This window comes from Falco naumanni, chromosome Z (assembly GCF_017639655.2).
Source record: "Falco naumanni isolate bFalNau1 chromosome Z, bFalNau1.pat, whole genome shotgun sequence".
Taxonomy (NCBI): Eukaryota; Metazoa; Chordata; class Aves; order Falconiformes; family Falconidae; genus Falco; species Falco naumanni.
Window position 1 is genome coordinate 9,591,586 of NC_054080.1, and position 12,328 is coordinate 9,603,913.

The 12,328-nt window shown below is 42.7% G+C and overlaps 1 protein-coding gene across 5 annotated transcripts in view; it reads left to right on the forward strand.

Moving 5' to 3' along the window:
- The window catches only part of PLPPR1 (phospholipid phosphatase related 1), a 125,973-nt gene that overhangs the window by 95,843 nt on the left and 17,802 nt on the right, over positions 1 to 12,328 (forward strand). For all 5 annotated transcript variants that reach the window (XM_040580801.1, XM_040580804.1, XM_040580802.1 and 2 more), the window contains 2 exons: positions 868 to 1,056; positions 8,113 to 8,245. In XM_040580801.1, coding sequence (XP_040436735.1) covers positions 868 to 1,056; positions 8,113 to 8,245 — 322 coding nt within the window. The remainder of the gene's footprint in view (positions 1 to 867; positions 1,057 to 8,112; positions 8,246 to 12,328) is intronic.

Here is a 12,328-nt window from a genome sequence, read left to right on the forward strand (position 1 = left end):
TTACATTTCTGCTTTACGAATATGCATGTGTATCGGTTCTATATAAGTAGTGTTAGACACTAATAAAGTTGAGCAAGGTGCATAACTCATATTGAGCATCTTCTTGACTCCGGCGAACCCTTCTTCCAACAGATCCAGACTCAAACTGGTCTTTTTCAAAAGCGCTTGTGATGGAGTGGGGAAGCCAGGCAGTGCACAGTAGCCCAGGCTGGTTGTTCAGGGAGTCAGGATTTCTAAGTAGACGTCTAAAGGTTTACTCATTATCAGTGGCTCCGAGGAAAGATGAGTGGCAGGAGGCAGATTTCCCTCTGGATGACTCTTTGTGTGGGACACAGAGGGCTCTTCTGGATTAGCACAGGGTGCACATTCCCCAGCGTGGATTTACAGCTGCAGGGCCGGGGGGGGGGGGGGGGGTGGGGGGTGGGGGAAGCATTTTGGCTTTAGCTTCCTTTATCCTTTGTAATAATCCTTTCCAGCTCGCTACCACTGTGCACAGGTTTTAGCTTGTTACTGCTGTTGGCTCCTGCAGTGCTGCCCCTTGTACCTGCTAGCTTTCATTGATCCTTGTTGCCATTGACACTCACATGCCCTTTGATAAAGTAGTTGTCAAAGCTGCCATCCCTCTACAAGCAGCATTACAGACCCACTCCTATCTGAGACGTTCATTAGTGTCGTTTGCCAAAAAGTTTATATAACAGATGTTGCAAAGCAGAGGCACAGAAACACGCACATTCACACACCATTATTGCAAGGGCTGACAGGGTGACGATAAAGGGAGGATGGTCTGCAGGACTAGAGTAGCTGGAAGGCATAGCTGCATCTGTTAAAAAAGCAACTAATGTCTGTGTGACCATGTTATATTTTCAGCTTGTCATCATGGCTGGGACTGTTCTGCTCGCCTACTACTTTGAGTGCACCGATACTTTTCAGGTGCATATCCAAGGCTTCTTCTGTCAGGATGGCAATTTGATGAAACCGTACCCTGGAACAGAGGATGAGAGCTTCATTTCACCTCTTGTGCTCTACTGTGTGCTGGCTTCAACTCCCACAGCTATTGTAAGTATAAGAAATTAGTTGGATCCTCAATGCAAAGAAAAATATGAATGCTATATCCTTTTTATTTATATTCTCTTTATTTTTGGCAGAAACATCCACCTTTTTTACCTGGTTTTCTTTACTATACAATCAGTAAGCTGTTCCGAGCAGATGAAAATATTCAATTAACTGAGTACCTACAATTCCAAACAGATAATTGCAGTCACTGATTAGCAAAACTTTGGCCCTTTTCCTTTTTCTGTGCAGAAAGTTACAAATTTCACAAATAGCCAGCTTTGCTGCATTTGGAATTCCATTGGTAAATTCTTATTGGACTGTGTCTTTATGTACTCTGTTTTGTTTTATTTCTTTCTTTTTATTTCATTATCTTCAGTATTTCTTTCCTATGTTAACTTTGATTTGCATCCATTTCAAAAGTTGATTAAAGCTGTATATGCTGCATTTACTTGTGAAAGGTGAATGCTGCACCATAGTCTGTTTTAAGTTTGGGTCTGCAGTAATTTTAATGCATGAAACAGTGTAATACAGAATGTAGTAAGGAATGTGAAAGGGATCTGTGGAAGAGGCAATACTTTTTGGTACAGGACACTTTCTGAAAACATGTAAGGGTTTTGACTTGGATTGTACCAGGAGTTTATGAAAATCCTGTGCAGTAACTGTTATTTTCTGTATTGAAACTCCAGTGAATGTTAGGACTTTCAGTTTACTTTGTGCTGCAGTGGTAGATGATTTGCAAATGAAAAATGGCTTTGCAAGGTTCACCTGAAGACATTGCTTCATGCAAAATACAGCATTGATCACTGTGGGCTAGGGGAGACCTGTCTAGATGGTCATGGTAAAGATGAGAGTCTCTGAGAAAAACTCTCAGCTGATCCCTAGTCCTCGTGACCAGCGATGGTAGTGTAGCATCATAGATCTGGGACACGATTGCTGCCTTTGAAGTCAGATGTCTTCTGTTGGATTTAGATTTGATAAGTTCTTGGCAGTGCTAGGTTAATTGTTTGACTCGGTGACCTTAAAGGTCTTTTCCAACCTAAAGATTCTGTGATTCTGTGTTACCAGGGGAAAGCTCTGCCCTCCCAGGCAGGCATGGGTCAGGGTCCTGGCTGCAAGTCACAGCAGAGATCCCGTGCCCTGCAGAGGGTGCCAAGGCAGGCCTCAGTGGCTGCTTGTCCCCTATGGTGTCTTTTCTCAGCATGAACGTTGCTTAGTGTCTGCCACCCGGGTTTGACTGTGGAGTCTTAGCTGTGCGGTGTCAGTATTTGGCCCTGTAGGTAGCAGGTAGGATGGCAGATCAGTAACTCCCAGGGCCCGAGGCTAACTGCAAGAGAGATCTAAGGAATTAAGGAAGTAACAACACTAAGTGAAAGTCAATATGCGCCATGTTCTTAGCGGGGACTGTAGAGAAGATAGAGACAGACTGTTAAATCACAAGAGGCAGCCCTGCAAGGGATACAAGCTGCAAGAAAAGAAACCAATAAAATATTAGGAAAAGTCTTTTTACAATGACAGTAGTCAAACACCCAAACCATGCCACCGTAGAGGCTGTTGGAGCCCCATTCCTCTGGTAATGCGTCTGCTCAAGGCTGTGGTTTGTGCTGACCCTGCTTTGAGAGGGGTTGGACTGGAGGCCCCTTCCCAGCTAAATCACCGTGTTGTTCTGTGTCTCTCTATTCTGTGGTGCTAGTGGAAATTTTCTGCTGTTTAACTAAGGACAGATGAATGGAGCCGTGAGCGCCTGTGTACAGCCTGAAGACTGTCTCTCTACCACCAACAAGCAGCTGTGCTAATGCAGTCCTCAGATCCACCGTGATGTAAAAGGACAGAATTGCTGTTGGCCCAGTGCTGATAGAACACCTGCTGGGGCACTTTGCAAAGGTTACCTTTTGGGGAGCAGCCTGCTTTTTTCCAGAGATAGTTGTGTGGAATCATTTTGAAACTGGCTGCTTGGGAAACTGGGAGACTGGGGCTTGAGAGCCCCAGAACCCTCATCTGTTTGTATTCTCTGGTTTTGAGTGCTCTGCTCATAGCTCATCTCACAGCCAGTGCCTTCCTTGTGTATTCTCCTCCCCTTGGCTGCTATTGGAATGCTGTGGACTTGATTAGTTTGTTCTATTTGTGGCATTAAAAATACAGCCATCCTTACAGAGGATTTGGGAGACATCAGCTTTCTAAAACCTGCCCAGAACTGAGAGTTATGATGTCCCAAGACCCAAGTTCAGTTTGGTTTGCTGCCAGAGATTTTTGTGTGTGATAGCGTTACCTCTGGATGCGGTTTCTGCGGAGAGAGTGGTGTTAGCAAGGATTGACTGTGCCACAAGGATGCTGTTAGAGTAAACAAGTTGAAGGATTTTAAAACTCCCAGAAATCAGAATGATGTAAATTTAATGCATAAAACCAACAGACAGATCCTGTCTGTACTTCGCATGATTCTTCCTAACAGGGGATCTCCATCATCTTGCTGCGATCGGAAATGCCATCAGTTGTACTTTCTCATGGAAAGCAACAGGAGCATGTTGTCTCACAGAGAGACTTCAGGCAGTCCCAGGCTGTGGGCACAGCTCTGTTTCCTGCATCTCTTCTGTGCACCCTGGCTGATGCTCCTCCTTCTTTATCTGTATGGCATTGCAGCTGAAATGAAAACTGTCAGTGGCAGCTTTCACACAACCTCGGTGTTCACTGAAAGTGTGAAAAAAGTAGAAGAACAGCTTTTCCCCATTTGTAACCCCAGAGTGAGTGAATGAGAGGCAGGAGGGCTGTCGAGATGCAGCTTACGCCAGCAGCGATGTGGGACTGCATGGAGGCAGTCAGGCCAGATCTCACTAGAGAAGAGGGCTGAGCAGTTTGACTCAGTTGCAGTGAACCTATAGTGAGTTTTCAAAGGGAGGTGGGGAAAAAAGTAGGCAAAACTGGGGCAGTCTGACTGGTGGTGAGCCAGTTTATGCGTAAGAGGAACCGGATCGTGGCACTCTGCACACAGAGGAGTTTGGAGAAGCATGTCCTCAGCTCTGCTAGAGGGTCTCAATTGAGATACAAGACTAATGTTCTGAATGAGAGGAACTGTTAAAGGAATAAAAGTCTTGAAGCTGGACCCATTCTTGGCTGCCAGCACCATCAGTAAATGCTTTTCTAAATGGGATGTAACTCTTTAAGGCTCCCTCCCCACCCTTACCCCACTGCACAGTTCCTGCAGGAGTGCTGCTCCAGGATGCCACTCTTCTGCAACCTCCTCTTGTTTGTAAGCCAGATTCACTCCTGGATAGTTTATCCTTACAGAAACAGCTCTTCTTGATGTTTATCCCGATTTTTAGCATGCAGCTGTACAAAGAATCGTTTGGCAAGGAGACTGTGAGGTTATCGGAAAGTGCCATAGGGGGAAAAAAAAAAGGTCAGTTTCTGCGTCCCTTTAAAAGCAGCAGTTACATTGTTTTGTTGATTAAATTGGCAATTAAATTAACTAACTGTTGGTAATCTGTATCAGAGTTCAGGGAGTACTGGGTGCTCACGATGGGCTAAGAACTTGAAGGGGGAAGATGTGATATTTCACTGTCTGAAAATGTCAGTTTGAAAGTTGAAGGACTATCATGGACAAAAGGTTGTTGAAGAGGAAAATGGAACAGATCATTTTATCTGTCTCTTTGCTCAGGAGGAGCCAAGAAATAAGGAAAGCATGTGCAGCAGAGGTTTTTGAGACCTGAATGTTGAGGAGCAAGTATTTGGTGACACCACCAGTAATGGGAAGGCAGGGCAAATTGAAGACATTTTCTCAATGGGCAGGTTGTAATCAGCAGAGGAAAAATGACTGCTGAGTAGAGGTTCATACTGGGGCTTTGGGGCATCATCAAAGGTACCTAATAGTACTATCGAAAAGATGTAAGAAAGAGTATCCAGGCAACATAAGCTCAGTGTGGTTGAACTTCTATTGCATTCAGGACACCAAGAACAAAATCATATCCAGTGGCACTACCTTTGCTTCCCGATTGCCTCCATCACCTCAGACTGCAGATCACCTGTGCTGTCAGTTGCCAACCTCCAGTGTCATTTTATTGCCATTTCTACTGTCTAATTAAGCCAGTGTGATACGACAGCTTATCACACTGTTTATAGTGTGATACAACAGCTTATCACACTGTTTACAGTGTGATATGACAGCTTACCACACTGTTTACAGTGTGATAAAACAAACTTGGATTGTTTTCCCAAACAGAAATAAGTAGATTGCTTGTTGTGTACCTTTCCACCCATACCTCTTTATCTATATTTAGGTTTCAGGTTTAGAACTGAATTGTACCAGTTCCTGGAGTGCTGATTCTGTTCTGGCAGAAGCAAAGATACTTAACAATGTCAGTGATTGATTTTGGGAGGCCAGCTGGACAGCTTGGCTGGGTGCGCGCCCTGCTCATGCAGAATCATCAGGGCTTAAATCATGACAATGAGCGGAGTTACTTGACTCCAGAAATGCGTGCAGAAAAAAAAAAAAATTAGTTCTTTGAAGAGCTGTTCGGACCACATTCAATTTTGCACAGCTAGCTTAGCTATCAGAACTAGGTGCCCAGGCCCTCACTGAACTTTTACAGGACAGCAAGGCTCGGTTTCTAGAGCCCACATGAAACCTACAAGAAAACAAAATCCTCAGATTCGAGCAATTAAATTCAATGCCAGCGATGGCACCAAAAGAATAGTGCAGTTATGTTGAATCACCTCATAAATATGCTATTACTATACACCTAAACTCTTTGGTATTACACCAAAGGTACTGTTCCCGTAAAAAGTCACATTTTGATCTGTTATGCTGTAGGAAGTCTAAGATAACTCTGCTTTAGTCAGTGGAATGGAACTGAACAGATTTATAGCCTGGCAAAATTTACTCCTAAATCTAAGTGGAATAATCTATCCACATGGCAGTTGCTAGGAGTATGCCAGACAGCCAAATATATAGAAATAAAGATGGGAATTGAAGTCAGAAAATACTCAGCTAACTTCTGATGCAGTGGAACTTTAAAAATAGGTCTGTTGTTAAAGGAGGACTGTTCAGAAGTTTCATACCTTAGTGTATCTCTTATTTGAAAAGGTTGGGTTTTTTAAATGCCACTGACCCATGTCTTCACAGCATAGAGTTTCCTCAGGGTGTGAATTGTCTCTCAATGTGTACATACAGCGCCAGGCAGACAGAGAGCCAAAGCATTAATTTGAACTTCTGAACATTATTGTAATTCAAATGATAAACGGTTTGAAAGAGCGTCACTTTTAAACTGCTTTAGTGCAGATGGTCTTTTTCTTAATGCCCAACCCCGCAGTTAGTGAGCTAGGCTTATCGAACTGCTTGCCAATTCTGTTAAGAGCAGATGGAGTGAAATGGGATAAGGGCAATATTTCAGCGCAGCTCCCATGCTTCAGCTCCCACTCCCAGATGCCATTATCGACATATATTTTACAACTCAATGTTGAGTGTACTTGGCTTGAATGTCAATAATCGATAAGGATGCTCATGTGGTTTAGATAAGGATGAATTGTTGCCCTTGAAACAACATACCATTCCAGCAGTCAGAGCTAACTTAAGACTAGTTCCTTGATATTTATACTAACTCTGAGTGTCTATGGGTATGTGTGTGCGCATGCATATTTTTGTTATGCATTTTTCTGACCATTCCCTAGCACTGTGGATTCCTTTTGTGTGTCTTATAATAATGTATTAATTTAATTCTTTTGAGTGCTTCCCTTTTAAAAGCTCATTTCATCCACTTCAGGCTGACATTTTTTCTCTAAAGGCTTTCATTACAAACTCTGTCTTTCTAAAAAAGCTCCCAGTTTCCCCTCCTAAAGCCTGGTGGCAAAACATGATAGGTTGGATGATTTTCAAAAGTGCCGTCTGTGAGTGGACCGTCGCTGCCTCTAAAGCCTGTGATAAAATTCTATCCAGCTTTAGCTAGGGCAGATAGACCTCTGCGTGACAGACGTAAATTACTTCAGAGGGCTTAGGAAATACTGATCCTACTCCTATGGGAAGCAGTTGTCACTTTTATAGAAAGTATGAATATTCTGGTCACAACAAAAAAAAAAAAAGTAATACCTAAGTATAGCTAAGATCAAAAGCAATGGATCCCTGGAGACTTCATCTTTGATGTTTAAATAAATGAAACAGGCCATTTAGTAAATAAAACAGGCTAGAAGTCATCCTCTGGCTGTCGTACTAGCTGGCATATGCAGTCTGCAGTGAAATGGCTACACTCCTGTGTAAATAGCAGTGGCTGCATGCAGCTTTCCTCCTGGGACTTGTCCCAGGCATTTTCTGAGAGACTGTTGTCACCAGGCCAGGTTACGGCAGGGACCATGCTAGCAATGTAACAGTATGGGTGACTGGGTGTGCTCCAGCCATACCCTGGCAGTTTTTTCTTCATTAGTACAAATATGATGTATTTGTCCAGAATTTTCCTTGACCTCCCCAAAAGTTTTTGACTTCAGCCTGATTTCCGTTACGGGATGTCCTTTGTCTAAATTTCTTCTCAAAGTTGGCAGGAGCTCTGTAACCTATCTGGCAGACTCAGGTGAATACAAGTTTGAGAAGGTGTGGAGGCTGCCAGGAGCATCCAATATTGCTGAGGCTTGCTGATAAAATGTTGGGGTGGAAGTCTGCAGCATTGCTTTCCACTTCCCCAGATGTCTAGAAGCCTTCCATCCCTGAAGTCTACATAGTCAGTAAGCTGTTAACAGGACACGACAAATGCTCTGCCAATCACAGTAAAAATGGGAGCTTCTGTGATCCACTGTGTTCATTAAGCTCTCTTTGCCATCTGTATCCCAGGATTTAGTATAAGAAGGCCTAATATTTGCTGTGTCTTGCCACTGAGTGCAAGAATAACAGATCCTTTTCTTGGCTGGGAGCTGGGTCTATGTCAGTTCATCTCAGATGAGTAAGTGCAGCCTCACTGTGGAAGTGCAGTGTCCCAAAGACATGCTGCTGTGTAGTAGTTTGTGGGCTGGAACCAGTCACCCACCCATGTTTTGATGTTTGCTCATGTCGTTTTTAACCTTCCTTTTCTTTCCCTTTCCTGGCAGATTTTTATTGGTGAGATATCCATGTATTTCATAAAGTCAACACGAGAAAGCCTAATTATTCAAGAGAAAACTATTTTGACTGGAGAGTGCTGTTACCTGAACCCACTCCTTCGAAGAATAATACGTTTCATAGGTAAGCATCCTGAGCACTGCAAGCTTAGTCCCTGTCTGTACCAAAACAGAACAAAACATCCTAATAATTTACTCCACAAAATTAAGTAAGCTGTGAAATCTTTGCAGGCATCTTCCACCTTAGAGGGATAGTCCCCCTTGGGATTTGCAAGGTATGCAAAATGTGCCATATCGCGCTGTCTGGAGCTGGTTTATATTCGATTCTGCTGAGCTTAATACATCTTCTGGACCCTTGAAAAAAGGTTATGCCAATCAAATCCTTATATGAATAATTCCATCATTGCTAGTCTGTGTAAGCTACCCATTTAACTTACAAATTGATCCTCACCAGCCCCTCCCTTTGGTATTTTTCTTTTCAGCTCTAATTTTAACACCCATTGCTCTGCCACACAATGTTCAGCTGAGCATAGTGTAAAAAAGCCTAGAGCCCACTTCAGAATAACATTCTTATTTTTATTGTGTTTGGTTTTTGTTAGAGCTTTCGTGGACTTAATTGCTGAGAAATGAATGAAGACGTTCTGTCACTAAACAATTTGGATGTTGCTTTATATGGTGCTTGCAAACTGGTATGCATTTTTCACAATGTTGATTAGTAGAAAAAATGCTTAGAAGACCTTACCGAGGGGACCATCCCATGCTTCTTTTGGAGCAGGAAGAAAAACAGCATTGCAGTTTGTGTTTCCACTGTGGCACTGACAATCTGGTTGTCCTTTGAAAGCTTACCAATTCACAGCCATTTAATGCTGCCCAGAGCACACTCCTGGGTGTTTAGAGATGAGTGCTGGTTGCTCATTTACTTGTAGCAGCTCATTCTTTGTAGCAGCAAAGTAAGAAGTGGGCAGCTATGAACTGCATGTGCAAGGGGCTCTAGCTTCCCTCCTTCTTATTCATGAGAAGTCCCAAGTTCATGCATGGGATGGGATGGCTTGTCTTACTGCTGACATGGGCCAGTGATAAATATGGCTCCCCAGTGACCAAGAGGAGCTTTGCCCATAGAGCATTATGACACCTCTGTCCCTGTATACTGTTAGAGGTAAAGCATCCTTGCATCTTACCGAGACCTGGGTGTGTATTCACAGTCAAATTAAAGGACTTATAAGAAGCAATGGGAAAAAAAAGCTGAAAATACTGGATCACTTCTTCCCTGTCACTGCTGAATTTTTGCACTTTATATGGAAGAAAAATGTCTGCTGTGACTGTGGCAAGGGGTTGTATTGCTTCTATGGAGCACATCCCTGGCTGCAGGCAGGGATATTTCCTCATAAGATGGAGTTGAAAGTCTTATCCTGTGTTAAGGTTTTCATCATCGGCATATGTGTGCTGGAAAGGAGGAAGAGCCATGGTTTTCTTTCTTCTTCTGTCTCTGTGCCTCCAGCTTTATGCATGGAAGTTAGGAAGTGAAAGTGCTTTTTACCTTCTGCCACACTGGGCTGGAGACAAACCAGCCATGGTTCATTACACAGGCCTTTCTTGTGTGCCGCTGCTGAAAAAAACCATGGGAATGCAGCTGAAAGTAAAATACCTTTGAACTTCATATAACCTCTAGGATATATTGATGGATAATAAACTGCCATTAAGAGAGAAGCAGAGTACTGGTGTCCACTGGGCCACTTAGGGCTGTTAGACTGTTCCAGCACAATCCTAATCAAATACTCTTGCCTGTGGGGTCAGCACTAAAAAAGCTTAGACCATTGAGGCTAAGCCCTTGCTCTGTGTTTTCTCCTAGCTGGCTTTATTCTTAAAGCATTCATCCTATTGTTTCTCTTCTGGTGGAAGAGAAGTGTGATAACAATGGCACAATGGACTCTCATAGTAGTAAAGTATGAACCCTGCTAAAATCAATCTTGGCTTTGCAGCTCTATCTGTTTTCCTGAGAAAAAATGAAGTTAACGTTATTAGAAATGGCTGAAAGTGTTCATCTCATCTTAAACTACACTGACTGTTTGCTTGTTTTCTTCTGAAGCCTTCTGCTTGCCCCTACATGGATTTCCCTGCATGCATGTTCTCCTGCTGAACTTGAGGGCTGTCAGTTACAGAGCTGATGAAGTAGGTTGTCTTCCAAGATACCCTAGCAAGCAGTTGGCTGCCAATTTAATCTTGATGCCAACTAATTGGAATATCCACAGCTGATGATTTCTTTTGGCCCAGATGTGTTAAGCAAGAAGTAAGTTGCAAGTGAGTACCTGCAAAAAGTAGTAATTGAACTCCTTGGAATATTGCCTTGTAAGTCATCACAGCTGGTATTACTCAAAAAGATGAAAAAAATCCTTCCATTTGACTGGGTGCTTATGTGTTAGGAAAAATGAGCGCTACTTCCTGCCCTGCAAGGCACATCATGGAGAGCTTTTGAGAGTTGCTGTTCCCAAATTTTAGCAAGGCAAAGAGGCTTTTTCTGCCTCTCTGAGTCTGTAAGTAGAGTTGCTGGGAAGAGATGGGGTTTTAAGAATAGCAGCCTAAATGTGCTTTCCACAAAACAAGCAGAAAGTTATAGATATTTCCCTGAACAGTCACTTAAATTTTTGTAAGGAAGGAGAAGCAGAAAAGGAAACTCCAGACTCTCTTCTGGTGATGTGTGAGATAAGCACCCTTGTCATACTATCTTCATGAGATCTTTTGGATTTGGTTGATAGAACTGAGCCTTTTCCCGTCTTGCTTTTTCTTCATGTATACAGAATGAAGAACTTTTTTGCACTTTGATAGTGGAACAAAGAATTAAGCAAAACCAAACACCTGCAACTCTTCTGCCATACTGGCAAAGGTCCATGTTTCTTTTCTTTGATTTTTCTTATCTTGCCTACTGTGCTCCTTCTACTTACTCTCTCCTTGTCTTCTTCAAATCCTCAGCAGCTGTCTTGTTTTTAATATTCTCCCTTCCTGAGTTTAGTGAGGACCTTGAATATTGAGCTTTGTCTTAAGTACCTCGCTGGTTCTTTGTCCACAGGAAGCAGAACCAAAATTTCTTCTGGCTTCCTGGCCCAGGCATCAGTTCTGCGTGTTGGTAGACATCCGCTTTTGTGGTGAAGGGCTGCCTCTCAGCTTGCTTTAGTGTACATCAAGTCCTTCACTCAGCCTAGATTGGTGAAATCTGCTATGTTCCCTGTATTTAGAAAATCAATTCCTTTATCAGTGAAAAAGCTGGCTTAGCTTGGAAACATCAGACTTTGATATATATTGCAATTTGTTCCATCTTCCTCTTTATCTTTTATAGCTGCTTCCACAGACATTTATTTTTAAGATTTCCAGGTCAAGTGAGTGGTATGAAATTGCTTTGGAGCAGTTTTTTCTGTCTAAAATATTGGTGCTGCACTGCTAGTCTTCAGTCACATCGTCCCTCCTCCCTCCTCTCCCCACTCGCCCCAGCAGCTGTATTACAGGTTTCTGCTGCCAAAATTCACCATTTATGTGCTGGAGCTTTGAGAAACCAGAGGGTAGGAGTGTTTGTTTCTTGGGCCTCTGCCTCTTCTCCCTTTCTCCCAACGTGAGTACACACAGCCTTTCATATTGTTAGTCACCACGTCTTGTGGTAATCTGCCTGTTCAGTACTTTGTTAACGTCTTGTCATCTTGCATTTGCTTCCACATTCTACTTCATCATTTGTATTGCAAACAGAGGTTATACATTATTTTAGCATTATTTAGTGAATAGTTTCAGTCAAGGATTTAGTCTGTTTATATACAGCTGCTGTCATACCACCGGGATCGTGGTATGATACTGGCTTAGACCTCCCTGGCTCAGTTTGGTAGGGTGACTAGAGTGTGTATTGTGTTGCGTTTCATTATATTAGGTTTATATCCATGTGATTAACTTGTATACCTGCAAAGCCCTGATAACATACAAGTAGCCTCTCTCCAGTTAGATATTTAGAAATGCAACGTGCTTCATGAATTTGTTACCAGTGGCTTTTACTTTGGACCTGCATAATTTGCAGTTAACAAATGGCACAGATCAGCTTCTGCTGACAGCTTAATTTAAAGCATGGTGACACCTCACAGTGGGCAGCTAAATAATGAAATTAGGGCTTTATTTCAGCAAATTAAGGCTTTAGTTCAGCAAATAAAGGTTTACAAGATTTATACACACGTGG